General features: G+C 43.7%; 1 protein-coding gene across 5 annotated transcripts in view; it reads right to left on the bottom strand.

The window, feature by feature from the left end:
• GRM8 (glutamate metabotropic receptor 8) overlaps window positions 1–25,264 on the bottom strand; it is a 556,355-nt gene that overhangs the window by 250,920 nt on the left and 280,171 nt on the right. For all 5 annotated transcript variants that reach the window (XM_083574456.1, XM_083574454.1, XM_083574458.1 and 2 more), the window contains exons 4-6: window positions 15,473–15,608; window positions 12,757–12,911; window positions 10,120–10,257 (exon numbers count right to left, since the gene is read on the bottom strand). In XM_083574456.1, the coding sequence (XP_083430582.1) occupies window positions 10,120–10,257; window positions 12,757–12,911; window positions 15,473–15,608 (429 nt within the window). The remainder of the gene's footprint in view (window positions 1–10,119; window positions 10,258–12,756; window positions 12,912–15,472; window positions 15,609–25,264) is intronic.

Below are 25,264 nucleotides of genomic sequence, written 5' to 3'. Positions count from 1 at the left end.
CTTCATGGAGAGCACGTGTTGTGGTGGGGGCCGCAAGGACACTCCAAAGTTGTGGGGCGGGCTAACTGACCGTTGGCCACTGATGCGATTGGGCTTCCCTTGTCGTTGGGAAGAAGTTAATGTTGCCATTTGTTGACTGACAGCCAGAAATGCTAAAACTCCTTGCACGAGGCTAGGGCTTCCTCTTTTCGCCCGTGCATCGGATTGCCTGTCCCCCCCTCCCTAGAATTAGGGTTGTTCGCTTGACCTTGCTATGCCTGTTATGGGGTCGTCTGCTCTTGGGGCAGGGGCCCGGTAGGAATTTTGTCCATCTGGCTGATTGGCTGGTGCCATTTGGTTTTTGCCTACTGCGTAGCAAATCGTCACAACTTGTAAGGTTGCGGTTAGGCATTAGTTTATGGTTTGGTTGGTTGAGGGGCATGGATTGGCTGTGCCTGCCCCTCCAATGCTGCTGCTGCAACGGATTCCGTTAAAGGAATCAGGGGCTAACTATTGCTTGTCCACTCTGTCAAGGGGACTCGGGCCATAGCAATGAGCTCCTGGTTGCATTTGGGGAGGGCTGAGGGCAGCTTCCCTGCTCCGTTGCTACCCCCAAGTGTATTCCCCTTTTCTGACTTTCGCAGGCTTGCGGAATGTCAGACTGTCCCCCGTGGTGGGGGCAGCTAGTCGCAACCAATGCCTAAGCAACCACTCACATGTTTGTATTTAATAAAGTTGTGGCCAAAATTATGCCAAAAACCTTAATCAAAAATTTTGGTGTGATGTGTGAGTTATTGGGGTGGCCCTGGGGACCTAGACACGCAATACATATCTGCTGCCTGCCTTGTAACTTCTGTTGCTGATGGACACACCAGTTTCTCCCTCTAATGCCTGCCCACCATCCCTTGGACTTAAGTGTCTACAACTTGCAAACCAGTCAAGATCTGGGTGCTTGGGGGAAAATGACGATCTAAACTATCACACAGTAAATGCATATGGCTCTTTTTCTACTATCGCCTCCTGAGATATGATCTGTGGTCTAAAAGGCAGAGTTAAGTGTTCTAGACCCCCCATATATTACTTAAGAAAATGCTTTGATGACAGTGGGTTGATTTAATGTTGCATCCAGCAGTGTGGACCTCCTTGCTTTAGCTGAGTTTATCAAACACAAGTTATAAATATTCTGAGATGATGCCAAGATAAGAATAAGGCAGGGAAGATTAATTCAATCCATTACTGCCCTGAAACCCTTCAATGTCCAATATAGCAAAAGCTGAGATAGCTAAACAGAGAAAACACAAAGAACATCTCCATTCAGTTACTGCTGGTAATTAGAAATCGTTTACAGCCCTCAGTCTAGTTTGCCGCTTTGCATGTAGAGAATGACGTTCGACGCAGAGCAAATTTGTACATATCTCAGAAAGTGTGGGGTGCATCCACATAATCTAGCCACACAAGATAGATCTCATAAGTGTTGTGTACAGGTATATAGGGACGCGGGTGGCGCTGTGGTCTAAACCACTGAGCCTCTTGGGCTTGCCAACTGGAAGGTCTGCAGTTCAAATCCCCATGACGGGGTGAGCTCCCATTGCTCTGTCCCAGCTCCTGCTAACTTAGCAGTTCGAAAGCATACCAGTGCAAGTAGATAAATAGGTGCCGCTGTGGCAGGAAGGGAAACAGCGTTTCTGTGCGCTCTGGTTTCCATCGTGTGCCAGAAGCGGTTTAGTCATGCTGGCCACATGACCCAGAAAGCTATCTGTGGACAAACACCGGCTCCCTCAGCCTGAAAGCGAGATGTCAAAGAGAACAACAACTACCAGACTTTTAGAAGATATCTGAAGGCAGCCCTGTTTAGGGAAGCTTTTAATGTTTGATGCATTACTGTATTTTAATATTTTGTTGGAGGCCTCCCAGAGTGGCTGGGGAAGCCCAGCCAGATGGGCGGGGTATAAATAAATTATTATGATTATGATTATGATTATTATTATTATTAGCACTGCAAACCCATAGTCGCCTTTGACTGGACTTAACCGTCCAGGGGTCCTTTACCTTTTTTTCTTTTTTTATATCGGTACCTATCATACCTTGCGCTCTATGTGCGTCATACATCCATACCATGGAGTCACTCCACATGCTGAAAAATCTTCCTTACATTGCTTCTTGTAAGAAATATGCTCCTTAGAAGACGTCTTTAGTTCCCCCAGCAACAGCAAGGATATAGTCCCCCAGCATTCATTGCCACTTATCATAAGCAGCAGCAGCAGCTAAGTGGTGCTTTCACCTGTTCCCACATGCACTACTGTGTGGTGTGGTATCAGGAGCACTAGTTTTCCTTACATGGAAAATTCTGACTCTTAGAACACTGTATGAACTTCTTCAGGGACAAGAGGGATACTGTGATGGCCTGGGAATCGGATTCAGAGGCTGAACCTGAGGAATCCCAGCCTGCACAGGATTCCCCACCTCCAGAACCAGCTGAGCCTGGGCTGGGGCATGAGCCTGAAGGGTCCTCACCTGTGCTGGATCCTCAGGTGCAGGCACCAGCTGAGTCTGCTCTGGCTCCGGAGGGGATGGAGGACCCATTGCCTGCAGGTGCTCCACCCTCAGCCCCGTCAGAGGAAGCTGAGGTTGCCTCTGGGTCTGGTAACCCACCAGCCTCTCCTGAGCTGCATGCAGAGGCTCAGGACAGAGAGGCGGAAGGAACTAAGTTCCCGCAGGAGGAGTGCTCGCCTCCAGGCCAGGAGAGGCAAGTCACCTGAGGATCAGGTCCGGCCTATGCCTTGGGGGAGATAAAATCCAGCCAGCCCCAGTCCCAAGTTGCGGGAGCAACATCATTGGTTCCAGCCCAATCCCTGACCTGCTACCCTGTCGGAGCTTCTGACCTCACCCGACGCCCTGCCCTGCACCCAGCTTTGACTTCTATGGACTGCCTTCATATTGCTCCATCGACCTCGGACTGGACTCGGACCTCACCCTCTCGGTTAGCCCCCGGGACCAGCACAGATACAAAGGTTAAGCTCTCAAAACAGCCTGTAGACTAACTTTCATAACGTTGTATCCACAGTAAAGGACCAAGAAGGTGAGATTTTCAATTTGGGTGACTTTTCCATAGTTTTCCTGAGGATTCAGGCTCCCTGAGGGAATTATATTTTAGTGCCACTGAAGATAGCTTACGCAATGTGGACAGAGAGAGGAAGGAGACATCTCTAGAATACAGGGCCATTTCTACATGCCTGTCAATATTCAGGGGAGAAGCTGAATACCAACCAGAAAGCTTTTAGCTGTAATCTAAAGTGGCTGAAACCACACAATCAAATTTGACCGGGACGATGGTTTACCAACTTAGACCAATATTCAAAATAAATGATATATCCAATTGGTGCCCTTGCATGAGCTCAAGGGCTTTTGATCCAGGGGAAATCCTTTATTTCATTTGTATCAGATTTATGACCCTGCTACAAAGGTTCAAAAGTGTGGGTATATACTGATAAGTTAATATGGTTGGATGCAAAGTAAGAAAACCATTTTTTAAAACCATGTTTTATGATATAAACTCTCATTGAAGCTTATTCGAATGTTAGGAACCATTTGCAGGTGACTGATCAGTGCATAGATAGTTTGTTCTAATTCTTAAACCTTAAAAAAAAAAACCCTAAGAGGGGAACCCGAAACAGATAATTGAACTAAACAGTTCCTGTCCATCAAATATAGATTTTATATCTATTATAAAGTGTTAGGATATTTCCGTTCCACCTTAAAAGGGAGCAGGATGTTTTGTATAACAGCCTGCGTATTTCCTGTTCACAGGATGTTTATGTTATCTGTTCCTTTCGTTTTTTGTTTTGCCTGAGCAGTCGGAGCAGACGGTCATGTTTTCTTTGTTCTGACCAACGCCAAATAAACTGTAAATATGCTGTCCTGCTGTGCAACTTTTGCTGTGTGAATTCTGCTGTTAAGAGTGTGCACTAAGCCAGAGGCTTAGTGTCGCTAAATTGCTGATACTGCGTGACTACGGGAGGTCGATGGATCGTCCGGCACCGAGCTTGGGGGCTCAGATGGATTCTATCTCCCTGGCAGTATCCCAACAACAGGTTATGGGCCCAGATTCACGGCACTTGCAGGAGAGTAAGACTGCGACAGACTGCTGAGGTATGTGTGGGAAAAGCGAAAGCAGAGGCTTTTCTGTTTGCCGCGGCAAGAGCTCTTTGATGTCCGGCTGGCCTAATTGGCCTGGGAGCCGAGCCAAGCAGGCTTCGTGATTTATGGGTGCCAAGATAAGGAGTCTCTGAAGTGAAGAAGACTCACGGCTGGCGTTAAGAGGTGGAATGGAGTTTTTCCAAGCCTCTGAAGCTGCTGAGTGCCCAAAGTTAAATCGGGACAATTATGAGACCTGGGCAAAATGGTGTGAGAGTTTGCTGCGTCAGTTTGGGTTGTGGCATACTGTATGTGAAGCCCCTCCAGTTCCTCTGACAGGGAGATGGGAGGCTCAGAATTCGAGAGCCATAGACGTAATAGTCTTGTCCGTCTCTCTGGAGGAAATTGCTACGCTAGCTGGCAACACGACTGCACGTCAGATGTGGAATGCTTTGAAGATAGCCCATCTGCCAGTCATCCCAGCCCAGAGTTTGACTGCATCGGAGGTCCTGGCTGTTTCCCAGAATGCGAGTGAATGCAGGGATGCCGAGGGCACCGGTTGCAAGCTGCAGGGGGAGCTGACTGTGATGTCACCCCAGGCAGCATTCCAGCCTCCAGGGGGAGCCAAGGAGTCGGCAGCTGAGAGCTCTGTTTCCCATGGGAGCCAAGGTCAACTTTGCAGAGGCCGGAAGGCCAGAAGTAAACAAAGGAAAAAGCCTGCAGATGGCCCGAAGCAGAAGGGGGGTGAAAGGCCCACGCCAGTGGAAAACAAGGTTTTGTTTGCTGGCACAGCTTCACCAAAGGCTAAAGGCAAGTCTGATGGCCAGGAGCAGGGGGGCAAGCAGCAAAAGCCCACGCCAGTGGAAAACAAGGTTTTGTATGCTGGCACAGCTTCACCAAAGGCTAAAGGCAAGCTGCAAAAGCCCACGCCGGTGGGAAACAAGGCCAAGGCCAGGTTTGTTATTGACTCTGGGGCGACGCGCCATCTCACCAAAGACCGCCATCTGTTTATCTCCTTCACACCTCAAGATGGAGAGGTCCACCTGGCTGATGGAAGGACTTTGCAAGCTACAGGAGTTGGGACTGTGAAACTTGCAAGTTTGCATACTACCATCAGAGATGTACTTTTTGTTCCAGGAGCTGCGGACAATTTGATTAGTGTACCACAGCTGACTGGGCGTGGTTTTGAGGTTTCCTTCAAGAGGACTGTCTGTGTCATCAGAAAAGGCAAAGAGGACATGTGGCATGCAAAGTTGATGGATGGTTTGTTCTGTCTAACTTATGATGATGTTGCTGTATCTAATGCTGATTCTTGTTGTGTTGCACAAACTAACAAGGTTCTTCATGCAGGATGCATTCACGATGCACATAGAAGATTTTGTCACCTCTCTTGGCAAGCGCTAGCCAAGATGCCTGAGTTGGTTGAAGGTTTGGACATCAAACCTTGTAAATTTCACATGAAATGTGTATCTTGTGCAGAGAACAAGGTGAAGGTTGCTCCAAAAGGCAAGGAGTCTAGCAGGCAGGCTTCCAAACCCTACCAGCTAGTTCACGCAGACCTGGTTGGGCCTCTAGCGCCCTCTTTGGGAGGAGCAAGGTACTTCATGGTTCTAATTGATTCTTTTTCCAGGTACATTCATGTGTTTATGCTCGAGCAGAAATCGCAAGCATTTCCTAGGTTCAAGGCATTCTGTGCTTGGTTGGAGAATGCTCATGGTAAACGTATTGGCTGTCTGTTTACTGATCGGGGCGGGGAGTTCACTTCTCAGCAGTTTGAAGCTTTCCTGACTGAGAAGGGAATCCAGCATGACTTGTCAACGCCTAGATCGCCATGGATGAATGGGCTTGCGGAGAGAGCAAATCAAACGTTGCTGCAAGGAATGATGCATGATGCCAACCTCCCTGAGAAGTTTTGGGGGGAGGCTCGAATTTTGTTTACACTTTTAATCGCAGACTGTCATCACCTATTGGCTGCACTCCCTATGAGAAAATGTTTGGTAAGAAACCTAACACCAAGCACTTGAGAATCTTTGGTTCTGACATGTGGGTACACACCCCACAAAGCAACAAGCTTGGGAAGCGTGGGGCACATGGTTTGTTCATGGGGTACGATAAAGGTGCATACAGAGTATGGATGACTAACTCAAAATCCATAAAGTTCACAAGGAGTGTTGAGTACAATCCTAAGTGGGGGGAAAATGTGGGAATTTTCCAGAGTTACCCAGAGGAGGATGAAGGTGATGTGAAGAAAGCAGATCATGCTGAGAAAGCTGAGGAAACTGAGGATGATGATGATGATGATGACCAGAGTTCGGATTTCAGTTCAGTGGGCGGCGCTGCTGCTGCTGTCAGTGACAGTGATGACACAGCAGACTACAAGAGCGCAAAGGCCTCAGTCAGACCATCTGATGCGTCTGACAATGAACTGGAAGAACCACTGTTCACCATTGGTCACTTTTCTCCTAAGAAGGAGGAGCTGAGTCCAGAAGACTTGCGTCTAGTTCGCAGGTCTGAAAGGGCGACCAAAGACAAACCTCCAAAGAGATTTGCTGATGAGTTTGCTAAGACGGCAACTGCTGTTCTTAGTAGCTCAGAGAAGGTGTGGGAACCTTCAAGCTTCAAAGAGGTCCAGGAGTTAACCTCTAAAGATGCTGAGCCTTGGCTTAATGCCATGAAGGCTGAAGTTGATTCCTTGAATAGGAACCAAACTTGGGAACTGGTACCGGTAGTCCCAGGGATGAGACTGGTTGGCAGCAAATGGGTCTTCAAGGCCAAGACAGACCAGAATGGCAAGGTTGTCAGACACAAAGCCAGATTGGTTGCCAGAGGTTTTTCACAGGTACCAGGGCAGGATTACCACGAGACCTACTCACCCACGGTCAAATATGAGAGCATTCGGCTGATGCTCAAGATAGCTGCGGAGGAGAAACTGCATGTTTCCCATCATGACATAAATACAGCTTTTTTGTACGGAATTTTGGCGGAGGAGCTGTACATGCTTCCACCTGACGGGATGCAGATACAGAAGGGAATGGTCTGTAAACTGCGGAAATCCTTATATGGTCTCAAGCAGAGTGCCAGGTGTTGGAACACAAAACTCACTGAAACGTTGCTTTCTCTAGGTTTTCACCAGGGCAAAGCTGATCCGTGTGTGTTTGTCAAGGAGGAGGGGCAAAACAAACTGTATTGTTTATGTTTTGTTGATGATCTTCTGATGTTTTGGAAGAATCAGGCTTTCTACCAAAGCACCCTAGCTCAGCTAAAGGAGCACTTTGACATGAAGGATCTTGGTGAGGTATCCAACTATCTTTCTCTGCAGGTGGAGAGGGACCAAGCAGGTAATTTTCTGGTACACCAAACACAGAAAATTGCTGATGTATTAACCAGGTTGAATTTGGTTGATGCAAACCCAGCAGACACACCGATGGTGACAGGTTACCAGGTAGACAGTACTGCTGAAGCGTTTTCTGACACAACGCTGTACAGATGCATTCTAGGCAAGTTGAATTTCATTGCTAGATGTTCAAGACCTGACATTGCTGTAAGCACTAACCTGCTTAGCAGACATGCTAACAATCCTACTGTTCAGGATTGGAAAGCTCTGAAGCGCATAGCCCGGTATTTGAAAGGGACTATGCACTACAGGCTGAGGTTCACCAGTCAGAAGACTGGAGGTCTTGAAATCTTTGCAGATGCAAGTTTTGGAAGTGACACCACGGATGGTACAAGCACTTCTGGAGTATGCTACATGTACAACCACTGCCTGTTTGACTGGTTGTGCAAAAAGCAGACGACAGTTAGCCTAGGTTCCTGTGAAGCAGAACTCAATGCTCTGTCATTTTCACTCATGGATTGTGAATGGTTGATGCAACTGTTTAAGGACATTGGGGTTTCTGTGAAATGTCCTATACAAGTGTATCAAGACAATAGATCTTGTTTGGCTTTGCTGAACTCGGAGAGTTGCAAGCAAAGGACCAAGTACTTGCAGATTAAGCTACATCGTGCAAGAGAGTGTATTCAGAAAGGACTCATTCAGGTGTCCTACATGCCAGGAAATGAAATTCCTGCTGATCTGTTGTCTAAGGTTGTTAACAGAGAACAACTTAAGGTTTATGTACAAAGGTTGCAATTGGGTTGAACCACAGGTACTACAGGTTACACGGAAAGGGGGAGGATGTTAGGATATTTCCGTTCCACCTTAAAAGGGAGCAGGATGTTTTGTATAACAGCCTGCGTATTTCCTGTTCACAGGATGTTTATGTTATCTGTTCCTTTCGTTTTTTGTTTTGCCTGAGCAGTCGGAGCAGACGGTCATGTTTTCTTTGTTCTGACCAACGCCAAATAAACTGTAAATATGCTGTCCTGCTGTGCAACTTTTGCTGTGTGAATTCTGCTGTTAAGAGTGTGCACTAAGCCAGAGGCTTAGTGTCGCTAAATTGCTGATACTGCGTGACTACGGGAGGTCGATGGATCGTCCGGCACCGAGCTTGGGGGCTCAGATGGATTCTATCTCCCTGGCAGTATCCCAACATAAAGTACCATAAATGTCTCTCAGTGAAACAAATATTATGGCTTGTTCAAGACCTGCACAAATTAGGCAAATCTGAACTTGCTGTAGATGGCTCATGGAATCTCGTCTCCATCTCTATTTTTAACGCTGCAGTTAGTCATTATAGGCATTTAAAGGCTGATTAGGTTTGCAGAATAGTTAAAACAAAATGCTAACCATACAGAAAGATAAAGCTGATTCCCTCTCAGTAAAAGGATATGCATGAAGGAATAATTTTAATTAACATTTTGGGTGATGTTTCAATGAGAGCATCTCTGTGCTCAAAAATTTAAACCAAAGCGTAAAGTAAGTCATTCGGGTCAGCGTTAGGTGAGTAACTCAGACTTGATCTTAATGGAGTTGAACCTTCTGTACCACCTACACAATCTGGTTCAAATTTTTCACAAAAGGAAATCATATATTATGCTTGAGACAATGAAGTGTGACTGATATGCATACAACTGATTAGCTAGAAGCAAACCAATATTTAGCTTAGTCCTCAAATGTACATAATTCTAAATGAAAACATGCATTCCAGTTAGCTCTTCTGCTAGTCTCTCACTTTACATCTTCCGCTGAAAATATGTATAGTTCTCCAGTATTTTATCTACTGAAAATGTACTCCAACACATTACAGTTTACTAAGATTGGCAAGTGATTAAGTTTTTATCGATTAGCCGCATACTTCTTAAGCTATTAATCAATAAATTGACAATATAAATATGCATATTACCATTTATCACTTAGTTCTAGAAGGTCAAAGCATCTTCGATATTTTCTATTTCACTCCATATCACAGCAACAAAACAAAGTAACTTCAACACTATCAATAATTAAACTTGGAAACCCATTAATCATCAATGAAAAACTTGATTGATTAAACTTCCAGTTAAAGCAATTCAATCTCACATATGAATCCTGCATATCAGTACATTCCTTATATATATATTAAATCCTAGACACTAAATTTTATTTATATTGACAGATATTTCACTGCAGAATTTCCCAAAAGGAAATGCCCAAAAAGAAAAGTGGCAATATACCTTTGGCCATAGGTTGTACTTAATCATCACAGGAAAAAGATTTGACTGAAATATTAGTAAAATATTTCACTCACATATTTTGGTTGACCACAATCACATCCAATCCATCTACCCTATATAACTAATTAGGAAAAATATATAACCAACTACAGGCAACAGTTTGAGATTGAGCTCTACTGGAAATGAACTCCAAGATAGGGTTACATGATGAAATCAGTCACAAATTGCTTCTATAAATCTAATTAGCAGTCAATGGATCTTTTAAAAAAACTTGCCAATATATGAGTGAGATTGCATGATTCAGGTTAAGAATAGGTGTGTTCTGATCTGGGGAACTATTCAACTGCTCAACAAATTTCAATTTCTTAACAAAGTCCTCTCAAGAGAGGCAGCAAGGACTCTTCATAAATTTACCTGTGCATTTCTTTATATTGCTGTTCCTCTTTCCATGAGAACCCAACTTGCATCCAAAGTTTTCTTCCCAGAATTCTGCAAACCACACATTCCTTCTGTTATTTGCTAGAGTTCGGCTTCTAAAATATCTATCAAAACCTATGATGAAAAAACAAACACATACAAAAACAGGCATTAAAATTACATTTTACTATGCAAAGTGAAATGCTTGCTTTGAATTGTATACACACATATGTATATCACATAAAATATTTTAATAAATACCTAAATCCCTTTTTAAAAAAACTATTGTATGTCAGGCAAAGAAAATCCTATACAGTGGTACCTTGGTTCTCAAATGCCTTGGTATTCAAACACTTTAGTTCTCAAACACTGAAAACCCAGAAGTAAGTGTTCTGGTTTTGGAACATTTTTCAGAAAGCAGAATGTCCAATGCGGTTGTCAGGTATTGTTTCCAGGGCACCTGCACCAATCAGAAGCTACACCTTGGTTTTTGAAAATTTTGGAAGTCAAATGGACTTCTAGAACGGATTAAGTTTGGCACTTTTGTTTTTACTATTTATTTTGCGTTTTTGTGGCTTTTTCAGTTAATTTGTTTTTGTGACTGTGTGGAACCCGGTTCAGCTACTGATTGATTGTGTGACTGCAGAAATGGATAAAAGCGCCCCATCCAAACAATGACTATCATCAGTGCAGGTAAGAAAAAGAAATATTTTTATTTTTTATCATCTACAATACTGTCTTATTTATTTTATAGTACAGTACATTGATTCTTGCTTTCCTTTTATGTATCAATGGTCTTGTTAGATAGTAAAATTGATGTTAAATTGCTGTTTTAGGGGTTGCTTTTAAAAGTCTGGAATGGATTAATCCTTTTTGCATTACTTTCTATGGGAAAGCAAGCCTTGGTTTTGGAACGCTTTGGTTTTGGAACGGACTTCCGGAACAGATTAAGTTTGAGAACCAAGGTACCACTGTACATGTTTTTTCAGAAGTAATTCCCACTGAGTAAAATGAGTCTTACTCCTTAAGTATGCTCAGGATTCTAACCAAAAGTGTACATTGGTGAAGATCAGAGAAACCTAAGTTGCATTTAGCTTCCTTGGTGCATATTCATGTAGCACATGAACATAAGTATTATAAATAATAAATTTTTAATATTTACCATTATCATCATTGTTATTATGATTAAGAATATTTTTTTTAAAAAACCAGCATCCCTGATCTGGGGAACATTCATAAGTTGTTCCACCTTAATGCCTTTCAGGAAGGGTTACTGACCAAATTAACAAATGCCCCCTTTTTTGGACAAGGTCCTTAAGAGGGTGGTTGTTGTTGACTTCCATGCATTCTTGGAGAAGACATGTTACCTAGATCTATTTAAATCTAGCTCCAGGCTTGGTTTTTGCATTGAGGCAATCTTGGTCAACCTGATGGATGATCTCTGTTGGAAGAAGAACTGGGGGGAGTGCAACCTTCTTGATTCCGCTTGATCTCTCATTGGCTTTTCATACCCTCCACCATGTTGTCCTGCTGGACTGACTTTGGGAGTTGGGGACATGGGAGTATAGTAGCTTCATATCTACCTCCAAGGCCAGTTCTATAAAAAGCATTAGGGGACTTCTGCTCAGCCTATGGCAGGTCAATGGGGGTTTGGAGAACAGTGTTATTGATGTGCCGATGACACAAAGCTCTATTTCTCCCCATCATTGTAATCAGGTGAGGGGATACAGATGCTGGAAGCAGTAATAGACTGGAGCCAATAAACTGGCTGGAGTGATGGGAACTGCACTTCACCAACATCTAGAGAGCCACATATTAGCCACTCCTGATGTAAACTGACTAACAAGGTCTCACCAGAGACCCTTTCCATCACATGCAACACAATCCCTTTTCTTAACTAGACGTGCCCAAGATTAAACATGGCATCTTTTACAACAAAAGCATTTATTCTGTGACAGCACTTTGATCTGTCCCCATATGAAATCCATTTGAAGAGCTTCAGCCCATGTGGCTACCCTACGGAAAATGTCCTTGTCTACTCTAAAGGTATTAAAAGACATGTTCTTTGCAACTCTTGCTTTTAGATCAGTTACAGGACTTCTGCCCATTATAGCATCGTTTTAGAATCTGCAAGTAAATAGGATGATATAGTCTGCTTCCCAGCCATAAGCAACAGGCTCATCAGATAACACAAGGAAATTGGCCTGGAGGGTGGTGAAAGAGCACAAAAAGAGTTACGGCTGACATTGCAAGAAGGCGATGTGAATGGTGGGGGGGGGGAAACTGGGCATTTATCACATACAGCCTATGGGAAACAAAATTTACAAATACAGCTAGTTGTAGAATGAAATTTCTTTGTATTTTGCAGAGGTTGCATTGGAAGTGCAATGAAATCTACATTGACTGATCCACACTACTGGTCTGAAAAACTATTTGGCTCAGTAATTATACATAAGGGAACCAAGGGATAATGCCGCTGAAGGAAAAACAGTGCACAAGTAAGTAAAAGTCTCTCTCAGTCTTGCCATCAGTATACCATAAAGGAGTTTTAACTCCCTGCTACACTGAGCTCAAGGAGATCTCTAAATTGTCTTTTAGGGACTCCATAGACCAGAGTTGATGGGATTGTCTTACCATCAATGGAAGCTCTTTTGGGCAAAATGGTGACTGCGCCTTCTGCAATCTCCTCTTGCTGGTAGACAGGTGCAATCTTAGACCCCCAACTGTCTGAGCCTATCCAAAGAAAATGTCCAGTTTGATTGGTTTTCTTTGCTGCTTCTAATATTCTCCTGCAAGTAAGTAAAAAGAAGAAGTCATTCTTTTAAAATTGACACTGAAAATGGTTACGCATAAGGCAATTGCAAAAGTGGTTGCATTTATCCTGTTCATCAAGTATTCTTTCTGATAGAACCAAGTATTCCCCCTGAAAATTTAATCCTGTACATGGTAAAATTTGCCTTTAACCTTGCTTTCATGCTTCTTCAATATTCTTTTCTTTTTCTTTTTCACAACCCCAGGTTACTTGAGGTGCCAAGCTCAGATCAGAGACAAAACTCTTAAGGCTCATATAAGCCTACTTTAAATGAGAGTTAAGTTTTCAAAATCTCCAAATGCTTCTCTGGCTTGGATAAAAATCTGAGCCACAGTAAAATTCATGGCTTCCACCCTGTTTACTCCTGTGAACACTTGCTGTCACCCCAAAGCAATCTCTGCAATCCTTACCCCCAAAATATGTTCATCCTTTGCTTTACTCAGTTGTCAAGAAATGGTGGAGCAACAGTGCTAGGAGCAGAAGTAGAAGCACTAGGTAGGGGAGACAATGTTGCTCCTGCAATTTGGTGGGGATGTGTTTTCTTCCACCCCTTCGGAGAGAAAGAGCCATGAGATCACTGCTGCTCCAGTAAGGAGGTGGGGAGGGAGTTGGTCACATGCCCACAATTGGCCTATAGAATGATGTTTGAGAATGATTAGTTAAGGAGGTGCCTCCTCCAGACCTTACTCCAGGCATAGGCAAACACGGTCCTCCAGATGTTTTGGGAGTTCCCATTATCCCTGACCACTGGCCCTGTTAGCTAGGGATGATGGGAGTTGTAGTCCCAAAACATCTGGAGGGCTGAGTTTGCCTATGCCTGCCTTACTCTCTCCAGATTTGAAGTGCCCCTCTCCCTTTATGCAGGTTGAGATATAGGCTAGCTGCTAGTTTCACAGGGTTGAGTGAGAAATTTTGGGTGGCCACTCAACTTTAAAATCTCTCCCTTTTTAACTTACTCCAACCTGTTGGGAATATTTAATTGGCATTTGCAGAGAGGTGTGACTTTGCTTGCCAATTTGGTATTGAGTTTGGGCAGGTGAGGAAGCAGGAGGAGAAAAAATCTCTAGGTTGACTGAGGCAATATTGGGTTGGAGTGGCGCTGTGGTCTAAACCACTGAGCCTCTTGGGCTTGCTGATCAGAAGGTTGGCGGTTTGAATCCCCACAACAAAGTGAGCTCCCGTTGCTCTATCCCGGGTCCTGCCAACCTAGCAGTTCGGAAGCACGCCAGTGCAAGTAGATAAATAGGTACCGCTGTGGCAGGAAAGTAAACGGCATTTTCGTGTGCTCTGGTTTCCGTCACAGTGTTCCATTGCACAAGAAGCTGTTTAGTCATGCTGGCCACATGATCTGGAACACTGTGGACAAATGCTGGCTCCCACAGCCTGAAATCGAGATGAGCCCTGCAACCCCTTAGTCGCCTTTAACTGGATGTAACCAATGTACACTGAAGAACAAGGCCTGGGTATGGATGTGGGGACCAAATGAAGGTTTATCTGACAATGAAGGTTTCTTTCTTTCTGGATCCTTAGCTGAGAAGCCACATCTTAAGGCTGTAGCACACGCCATGGATCTGGTATGTGTGGAAGAGAGTGATTTCCCTATAAGAGTCTGACAAAGCTATCGCCTGCCTGCCCATTGAAATGCAATTTGTTGGATTGGATCAATTTGGTCCATTTGACCAGCAGGCCCCCCATTTCATGATATTTAAATCAATAAAACCCATGCCATCTCTTGAATTTTCTTTCAGCCTGGGGTGGGGAGAATGAAGGTTCCCCCCTTCCATCCATCTTTCTGTGTCACCCTGATGTGATAGTTGGTTTCCACAAGAGCTCTTCCATGCTCCCATGGGCTTTTTGACCATTATCCAGCACGTCACTGAGACAAAGAGAAAGGGAGGAAAGAGGCACACATGTCTTCCTCCTTCTCAAGCTCTGCTGCTGCTATTCACATCACTTTCACCCCTGCTTGAATGCAAGCCAAGTGAATGCAAAGTATTTGGATGGCTGGAGATTGGTGGGGGTGGTTTTAGGAAATAGCAAGATCATGGGTCCATTTTTTCCAAGTTATTAAACTGGCTCAGAAAACTGATCCATGTTTTTTCTGATTTTGCTACCCTCCAAAAACACACACACAAACAAACACACTTGACTAATGTCCAGGTTAATCAAAGGAAAGCTCATCTAATTCTATATCTGAAGAAGTGTGCATGCACATGAAAGCTTATACCCAGAACAAACTTAGTTGGTCTCTAAGGTGCTACTGGACAATTTTATTTATATAGTTCAACTAATTCTATATGATAGGAACTACCAATTTGTCATTCCTGTCAACCTGAAGTTGTTAGTAACGCAGGAGTCCACTATGCGCCATAAAATTGCAACATCCCTCTCCCCACAGATCTGAAGATTGCAAGCATATCTGTCTTGATGTCAGGCCTAAAGCCATTTAAGGCAAGCAGCATGTGTGACTAAAAATATGACTTTCAGCAGCAAGTTGCCCATCCCGTGCAAGACAGAACTAGAGAAAGAAGTAAGCACCTGATATCATCCTCATTTGCAAACATGATCACTGCACGAGCATTTGGAGTCTCCATCAAGCGCTTGATGATCTTGTCAAATTCTCCTGGTCTAGGCTCACGGGGGATTTTTAGAGACTGAGCAATGCAGACACCACCTAGGCAGGGAGGGGGGGAAATAAAAAAAAAAGCAACGTGATTGGTGACAAGCTTGAAAATATTGTTAGCATATAATCACCATATTCAGTGCACAACAGAAACAGCATAGGGGTTTCATAGGAAACTGCCAAGCCAAACTCACTTTGGAAGTGCAGCCCACTGCCGTCCAACAAAACTGTAAAGGTAAAGGGACCCCTGACCATTAGGTCCAGTCGTGACCAACTCTGGGGTTGTGGCACTCATCTCGCTTTATTGTCCAAGGGAGCAGGCATACAGCTTCCGGGTCATGTGGCCAGCATGACTAAGCCGCTTCTGGCGAACCAGAGCAGCGCACGGAAACGCCGTTTACCTTCCCGCCGAAGTGGTACCTATTTATCTACTTGCACTCTGATGTGCTTTCGAACTGCTAGGTGGGCAGGAGCTGGGACCGAGCAACGGGAGCTCACCCCGTTGCGGGGATTCAAACCGCCGACCTTCTGATAAGCAAGTTCTAGGCTCTGTGGTTTAACCCACAGCGCCACCTGCATCCCATAACAAAACTGTAGATGGTGGCAAATGCTCCAAATCCATTCTCCCTCCCTCTACCCTTTTGTCACAGACTCCCATCAATGATAGAAAAATGCCATTTGTTTAGCAGGTTCAGCATCTCCCTTGAACACTGTGACTAAGCATGACGGTAAGAATTCAATTCACTGGAAATATTGTGGTGGGTACAGTGAAAGTGTATTCTTCTCCCGGGAACCACAGCCGTATCTATTCCAGTTGCTAACCACAGCAGTTTAATTAAGTTGCCTTCGTTATTTAAACATCTAATTAAAGCAGTGTTGGGTCATCAGTAAAACTCCCATGTTACTCACAGGTGAACCAGCAGAAGCCCAATAGCAGAAGTATGTTATACGCATACACACATTTTCCTTACAAAATCTGGTTGTGCCTATTAGGAAAGCTATATGCCCTCTATCAAATGTAATACTTAGGGTTAATGGAATGCCATTTAACTTCTTGAAAAGGTGGTACTTCAAGACTATGCCTTGTGAGGTTGTGGCAAGTTTGTCTTCTTTCTTTCTTTTTTCCAGCCCTGAAATGGGCAGGATGCAGGGTTTATGAGAGTACCCTTTAATCCTCTAGTTTAGGGATATTTTTCACTGCCTTCCAATGCTGTGATTGTGCTGTCTTGCAGTCTTTTGATTGCTGATTGATCTGTGGCGTTTTATTGTGATCTATTTTTATGTTTTGTTTTAAAAAGTTAAGTATTGGGGCCTTTGGGCTGAAATGCAATGTATAGCTAAACTGTAGCAGTGGTGATAAAAAATAAATATAGTAACAATAGCATAATTATTAATGGCGTTTTAAGCTACCGTGTACTTTGGCAGATACCCGCAGTCTTTCTCCATATAACCCAACATGCTCTGAAGAAACTTTTAATACATTTGAAATGGTGAGGACACTATATTTCGTGCTGGGGGTGGGCACTAGATTCATACCCAAGCACAAGGGTGATTCATGGTTGCCACAACTTCATCCTTATTCAACAGCTAGTAAGCAGGTGGCGTTGTGGGTTAAACCACAGAGCCTAGGACTTGCCGATCAGAAGGTCGGCGGTTCGAATCCCTGCGACAGGGTGAGCTCCCGTTGCTCAGTCTCTGCTCCTGCCAACCTAGCAGTTCGAAAGCACATCAAAGTGCAAGTAGATAAATAGGTACCGCTCTGGCGGGAAGGTAAATGGTGTTTCCGTGCGCTGCTCTGGTTTGCCAGAAGCGGCTTAGTCATGCTGGCCACATGACCCAGAAGCTGTACGCCAGCTCCCTTGGCCATTAAAGCGAGATGAGCCCCGCAACCCCAGAGTCGGCCATGACTGGACCTAATGGTCAGGGGTCCCTTTACCTTAAGTGTACAGTGGCAGTAGATTTCATAGTAGGGTTCTTCAGAAAGGGACTGACAGTAACATTGGCAGTTATCTATCTATCATCTATCTATCTATCTATCTATCATCTATCTATCTATCTATCATCTATATCTATTTATTAAAACCCTCTATAGAAAGCAGTGCCGGATTTATGTATAAGCTAAGCAAGCTATTGCTTAGGGCCCCATTCTCTTGGAGCGCCCCAAAAAATGTAAAGAAAAAAAATGGGTGTACATTTCCAAAATATAAGATAAAAATAAATAAAACAAAACCTACACACAGCAACAGTGTTTTGTGTTTTGTGTTGTGTAGGCTCCTATGATGTAAGTAATGGGCCCCACCTGCTAGACTGCTCCCTAAAATATCACTGGTTTGCTCATTTCTCTATATAGGGTGCCTACATTCTGCTTGTGCAAATGGCTTTAGATACCTATTATTTCCATAAATTACCATATAGCATATATTCAACACAAAAAACAGCAACAATTTGTTGTTGACAAAGGATAGCTGGACACATGAAGGGCCCCATTACCTTCATGTGTAATGATTTAGGCTTAGGGCCTCATCAAACCTAAATCTGGCCCTAACAGAAAGTGATGGTGCAACTGCAGTCAGAATACTCTTGACAGATAGAATGCCCCATCTCAACAAGATATCTTGACATAGCTTCCATATACAGGAAGAGGAAAGCAATATGTAGCAACAAATACGGGACAGAGAAAATGAAGTACCGTATCTCTCCACACATAAATAACTCAGCCTTTGCTCCCCAAAGATGTGATGATAGTCAAATTTACGGATATGCATCTATCAGTGTCTACTTGTCAGGCACAATAGCTAAATGGACCTTTCAAGTTCAAGGGTAGGATACCTCTGAATGCTAGTTTGCTGGGAGGCAGACAACACAGAAGGGTTTGCTATTCAGGCTATGGCTCTGAGCTTGCTGGAAGCATATATCTGGCCTTTATTGGAACAAGGTGCTGGACTAGGAAGGCCTTTGAACTGAGTATTGTTGCTGTTTCATGATTGATATATTCCAACAGTGCTAAATATTGGTTAGGATGGAATGTGAATATTTTACAGCCGCTACTCTTCTAAAAGAATCAAGTAGAATTTGACAGTACAGAGGAACTGTGATAGCTAGAATGCATGAGCTAGTAAAACAGCATTTATGAACATGACCCAAAGCTTTCCTGGCTGATGCACACCTTTCTTTCCTTACTAATTCAAGTGGCTTTCCACCCCTACTGCTTACTTCTTTTTCATACAAAGGCAAGAGAAATATAATTTCAATATATTGCAAGGCAACACAATTTTGCACCACAGTTAAATCAATTCAGGGGCAAACAGCAATCTATTAAATAAAAGTTAAGCTTCAAGGTCCGTATAGTTAAAGCCATGGATTTCCCAGTAGTGATGTATGGAAGTGAGAGCTAGACCATAAGGAAGGCTGATCGCCGAAGAATTGATGCTTTTGAATTATGGTGCTGGAGGAGACTCTTGAGAGTCCCATGGACTGCAAAAAGATCAAACCTCTCCATTCTTAAGGAGATCAGCCCTGAGTGCTCACTGGAAGGACAGATCCTGAAGCTGAGACTCCAATACTTTGGCCACCTCATGAGAAGAGAAGACTCCCTGGAAAAGACCCTGATGTTGGGAAAGATGGAGGGCACAAGGAGAAGGGGACGACAAAGGACAAGATGGTTGGACAGTGTTCTCGAAGCTACAAACATGAGCCTGACCAAACTGCGGGAGGCAGTGGAAGACAGGAGTGCCTGGCGTGCTCTGGTCCATGGGGTCACGAAGAGTCGGACACGACTAAACGACTAAACAACAACAACAAGCTTCAATCAGCAATGCAGAAATTCTGGGGCATGAAGAAATTTAAAGTAACATGCAGCTAATAATGCATTGCCTTTGAATACATGCTAAATTTGTAGGGAACAACCATTAAGAGTTAATAAGAACCTACACCGTGCCTAGATTATGAAGATGGAGGGAAATTCTAGCTGCCTAGGGCTATCAATGGGCATGTAGATACAAATTTGGTCAGTCAGAATAAGGCAAAGCTATTTTTTGTCGTGGAAATAATACCTTCTTAATTAAAGTGATGCCACTGCCCCACATGAGGAAATTAGCTCCAAAATATGTTGAGTATCTTGCACAATAATGTGCTACTTACACCAAATGCTGTTTACACAGTGTGTTGTTTTACACTATTACACAATGAAGCTGACCCAATGAAAAGACTAAGCATTTCAGAAATCTCAGCCAAGTGGCCATAAGTCTCAGGGTAAGTATGCATTTTTGTACACATTACTTGGTTGGAGAGCAGCATCATGAAATTCAGAAAAGTATGACTTTTGAGGGACTTATGTGTGTTGGTTCTTGTATTGTTTCAGAAGATGTGATTTTGGTATGTTCACCTTTAGTGTGAACTGAATCAAACTTCTCTGAAATCCCTATGCATGCAATATTGTTTCATTTCTACATATGTCTGGCAACCTCTAAATCCTTGGCTGGATCAGCAAGCTGTTAGCCTAAAGCTGACCCAATGTGACAATAAAATTTGCCTTACATCCAGTGCTGTTTTTCTGGGGGTACGCATACCCCTAAGCATTTTGTGAATCTAAGTCTGGCCTCATTGAGGGGCAGTATTTCAATCTGAGTAGGAAAATGGGAGTAACCCTACACATTTTTTTTTAGGGGGGGAAACCAGACCATTGACTTACTTAGTTTTTTGGCTAGCACTGCCTTCTTCCCAGCCCTTATACAGTGGTACCTTGGTTCCCGAACGGCTTAGTTGTAAAACAAATCGGCTCCCGAATGCTGCAGACCTGGAAGTAAGTGTTCCAGTTTGCGATTGTTTTTTGGAAGCCGAACATCTGCCGCAGCTTCCGCTGGAGTGCAGGAAGCTCCTGCAGCCAATTGGAAGCCGTGCCTTGGTTTTCAAACATTTTTGGGAGTCGAATGGACTCCCAAAACAGATTAATCAAGGTACCACTGTAATAATAATAATAATAATAATAATAATAATAATAATAATAATAATAATAATAATTATTTATTATTTGTACCACATCCATCTGGCTGGGTTTCCCCATGATATACATCAGGGGTGGCCAACTCCCAAGAGATTGTGGTCTACTCACGGAGTTAAAGTCTGGCAGTGATCTACCCCCTTTTGGGGGGTTCAGGTCAAAGTTGCTGAGGAAAGTTGTTGAGTTGTTCTTAGGGAGGAGGAAAGCCGCATTTTGGGGGGGTGCAGCGCAAAATGGTTGAGCTTTTTCTTTTTTTAGGGGAGCCAAGCTTCTTGAGCTCAGGTATGTACCTCAGGTTACATACACTTCAGGTTACATACGCTTCAGGTTACATACTCCGCTAACCCAGAAATAGTGCTTCAGGTTAAGAACTTTGCTTCAGGATGAGAACAGAAATCGGGCTGCGGCGGCGCGGCGGCAGCAGGAGGCCCCATTAGCTAAAGTGGTGCTTCAGGTTAAGAACCATTTCAGGTTAAGTACGGACCTCCAGAACGAATTAAGTACTTAACCTGAGGTACCACTGTATAGGAAATGCCAATGATTCTCTCCGGGAACTTATGCAGGAGATGCATGCCTTCCACCAGCAGGCAATGGCAAGACAACCCCCCACTTTATTTGTCACTGGTCTTCATGTGATTTCTTGTGCCATTTTTTAACTTTCCACCTACTAATATAATGTTAGATTATCACCAAAGTCTCTCCAAGTTAGCTTTGGTTGTTTTTGTCTGGCCCTGACTTACGGACCCATTGGGATTCTGCTGTACTTCTTTTTGCTGTTGACTCTTCCAAAGCCTTCAGGAACTTTGACGTGTGGGCTTTCATGGTGTCATACATTTTAAAAGACAGATTGACATGAATGTATTTAAATAATACGTTAATAACAACCTCACTTTTCTGACACACAGTCAATCAGATAAAGAGGCCAGCTATTTTTGAATTAATGGGGCTTCAAAGCTGACAATGTATGCTTTGGGTTCTTTGGGAAACAGTGAACAAATATACTGTTATTTTTTGTTACCCAAGTAGTCAGAGCTCTCTGAGACTCTCTCTCTCTCTCTCTCTCTATATATATATATATGGGGGGAAAAAAACATTAAGCTTTCAGTCACCTCCTAAAATCATCCATGCACAGGAAGGAAAACTGATTCTTAAGGAAAAGTGACAAAGGAAGGACAATATGTTACCTCATAAATTTCACTAATAGAATTTTCAGCTCTTGCTAGTCATGCAGTGGCTTTTAAGAAAACCATTCCCCTTGCATGTAATAGACCCTGAAAAGTTACAAATGCTTATCTATTATATACTGCATTCTGCCATCCAGAAAGAATGGCTATCTAGGAATGAAGAAAGAGGGAGGGGGAAAAAACACACACTGCAGTATCCGAATGGTTGTTTTCCTAGAGTTTAATGGCACCAGAGAAATGCCACTTCCATCATTACAATAGTTCATTCAATCATGACTACACTGGGCATCTTCACATCTCTGCGTTGAAGAATGTCTTTGACACTAATAGAAACAAATCAAAATGCACTTCAGCTTTGCCACTGCATTCATAATAAATTCTGCAAGCTATTACCTGACAAACGCAGCAATTGGTTTATCTCTTTATCTGTACACTACCCACCCTGCGTGTTGGAATCAAGGAGCTGTATATTGATTTATAGGAGCCAATCAACACTGGAAATAACATGACAGGGAAACATTAAGCACCGTATTTAAACAGGGTTTGCAAACATAATCTACAAACACATCTATTATGCCTGACTGGCAATAGGAAAGTGAAATCATAAGAAGAGAGGAATATTAGATCATTATTTTTTTTTTTTTTGGAATTGGGGCATTGGAATCAGTGTATAGCCTCCAACAGATCAGCTTTTCTGAACCTTTGGCTCCCTAGCGATGAGGATAAGGAAGGAAAAAAATAACGTTTGTATATACTTAAAATGTTGAAAGTTCTTCTCATGCGTTTTCAGAATATCACACCATATTGCAGATAGGATCAAGAGACTGAAATGGAAGGAATAATGGGTTGTCTATGTCAGTTGGATGAAGATGTCATCTATTCAGAGTAGAGCCATTGAATCTACCTTAGTCACACCCATTGACTTCAGTGGATCTGTTTGGATTTGAGTTTGGATTTGATATCCCTCTTTATCACTACCCTAAGGAGTCTCAAAGAGGCTAACGTTCTCCTTTCCCTTCCTTCCCCACAACAAACACTCTGTGAGGTGAGTGGGGCTGAGAGACTTCAAAGAAGTGTGACTAGCCCAAGGTCACCCAGCAGCTGCATGTGGAGGAGCGTGGAATCCAACCCGGTTCACCAGATTACGAGTCCACAGCTCTTAACCACTACACCACACTGGCTCTCTGTTCTGAGTAGTACACTGTTCTGAGTAGTAGCACTGAATACTGCCTTTAAAGCAAGAGTGTGGAATCTGTGGTCTTCCAGGTGTTGAATAATTAAACTTCCCACATTCCTGGCCATTGACCATGGCTTAGAAAAGGGTCCTGCTTGACCACTCATGTGATGTTAGGTATGGAAAGTGCTAATATACTCATTATGAGGAATTGGGGAAAGAGTTGGGGAAAGAGCCAACCAGATGCCTTTGGGAATCAGATCAAATTTTTCAGTGAAACAAACCAAGAATGTCCCATATATGATCTCAGTGCCCGTGGATTTTTGACTCAGAACAAGCCCTTTAAACTGCTGCTTCCACATCAGCCTCTTTCTCAAACCACTCAAGATTCTGTAAAATGTTGTGATTTATTGCTGGAGTTCTTCATAAATAACCATTATAATTCCATTTGTCGTTTTTCAGTGAAACCTAATGCTGGTTATGAAAAAAAGCACATTGTAAGTGCTGAATGTGCAGATGATAAATAAAGGGTTGTTCTTCCCCCTTCTGAAGAAGAAGAAAATGCTTTAAATGAAGTGTTCATTGCCATCGATAGCTTGTTTCCTTTCCATTACAACCGTGGGAAGTAGAATATCAACTTAATGCATTCAGGAACATTTGAGTTTTTGAAGATAATACCAATGAGATCGATAGCTTTTTTTCCTGCTTTGCTTACGAAACATCAAACAATATGGAAACTCTGATGTTACTTCCTCTGTCAGGTGAGCAGTAGAATGATAAATATTCATTGTAAGTATGATGAGCCCAAACAACAGTTCCCCCATGCTGTTCTCTGGTAGTGTTCCTGAACAGAGGAGCAGGACCACCATAGCACAGTGCCTCCCCAATTTCCAAAAATGCTCCAAAAGGGCATTGTGGTCAATGGTGTCCCTTGGAGATCAATTACAAGTGTTGCTGGAATACTTCTCCCATCATTCTTTACCACTGGTCACACTTGCTGGGGCTGATGGGAGTTGGAGTCTCGCAACATCTAGTGCAGGGGTTGGTAAACTAAGGCCCCTGGGCCAGATCAGGCCCACCTGGGTCCTAAATCCGGCCCGCGCCACAAAGCCGAGACTCCTGGTGATGGCGACGGGAGGAAGAGGCCGAGCGGCAGTGGCTCTGCCAATCAAACACCGCGCCTGATTTACCTCAGCGACGTTTGATTGGCAGAGACGTCCCTGCACCATGCTGAGGTAAACCAGGCACGGCGTTTGATTGGCAGAGCCACCGTCGCTTAGCCTCTTCCTCCCCTCACCACTGCCGCAGCCCTGGTGCTCCTGTGGGCCAGAGAGGAGCGGATGAGCTTGCTCTGCCTATTTGCTTCACAAGAAGCACCAGCAGCGGTGGTGGTGGTGGTGGTGGCGGCGGCGGCAGCCCATGGGAAGGTAAGCGCAGTGCCTTCTTTCTCTAGGCGGGGAAGACCTACATTGGCTCCCAGTACATTTCCAAGCACAATTCAAAGTGTTGGTACTGACCTTTAAAGCCCTAAATGGCCTCGGTCCAGTATATTTGAAGGAGTGTCTCCACCCTCATCGTTCTGCCCAGACACTGAGGTCCAGCTCCGAGGGCCTTCTGGCGGTTCCCTCACTGTGAGAAGCCATGTTACAGGGAACCAGGCAGAGGGCCTTCTCAGTAGTGGCGCCCGCCCTGTGGAACACCCTCCCACCAGATGTCAAAGAGAAGAACAACTACCAGACTTTTAGATGACATCTGAAGGCAGCCCTGTTTAGGGAAGCTTTTAATGTTTGATGCATTATTGTTTTTTAATATTGTGTTGGAAGCCGCCCAGAATGGCTGGGGAAACGCAGCCAGATGGGCAGGGTATAAATAAATAATAATAATAATAATAATAATAATAATAATAATAAGCCTGTTTCATGCCACCGCCACCAGCCCTTTGGCGAATGAGGGAGGTGGCAAACAGAGAAGGCAGCTGGGGCTGAGGTGGGGAGGAGGACTACTTGCCCCCCTCGCAGTGTGCATAGAAATTATATATATATATATATATATATATATATATATATATATATATATCTAGTGAGTCATGGGTTCCCTTCCCCTGGAGTATAGGATTGTAAGCCAGGCAGATATATTGTGCCTCTGTAGTGGTTGCTGTTACTGTCTGTTCAAACATCCAGTCTCTTCACATACCCATATTTCCTCAGTGTTGTGTGTTGCTGAAATGGGGGGGGGTCCCCCTAGAAAAGTAAAGGGACAAAGCAACAAGAAGACTTTTCAGGACAAATGGTGAAATTGCTACACTGACAATAATCTTTCCAAGATTAATTGAATTTATTGTCCAATGACT

Source organism: Podarcis filfolensis (genome assembly GCF_964270895.1).
Source record: "Podarcis filfolensis genome assembly, chromosome: 10".
NCBI classification, from domain to species: domain Eukaryota; kingdom Metazoa; phylum Chordata; class Lepidosauria; order Squamata; family Lacertidae; genus Podarcis; species Podarcis filfolensis.
This window is presented reverse-complemented; position numbering and strand designations above follow the sequence as displayed.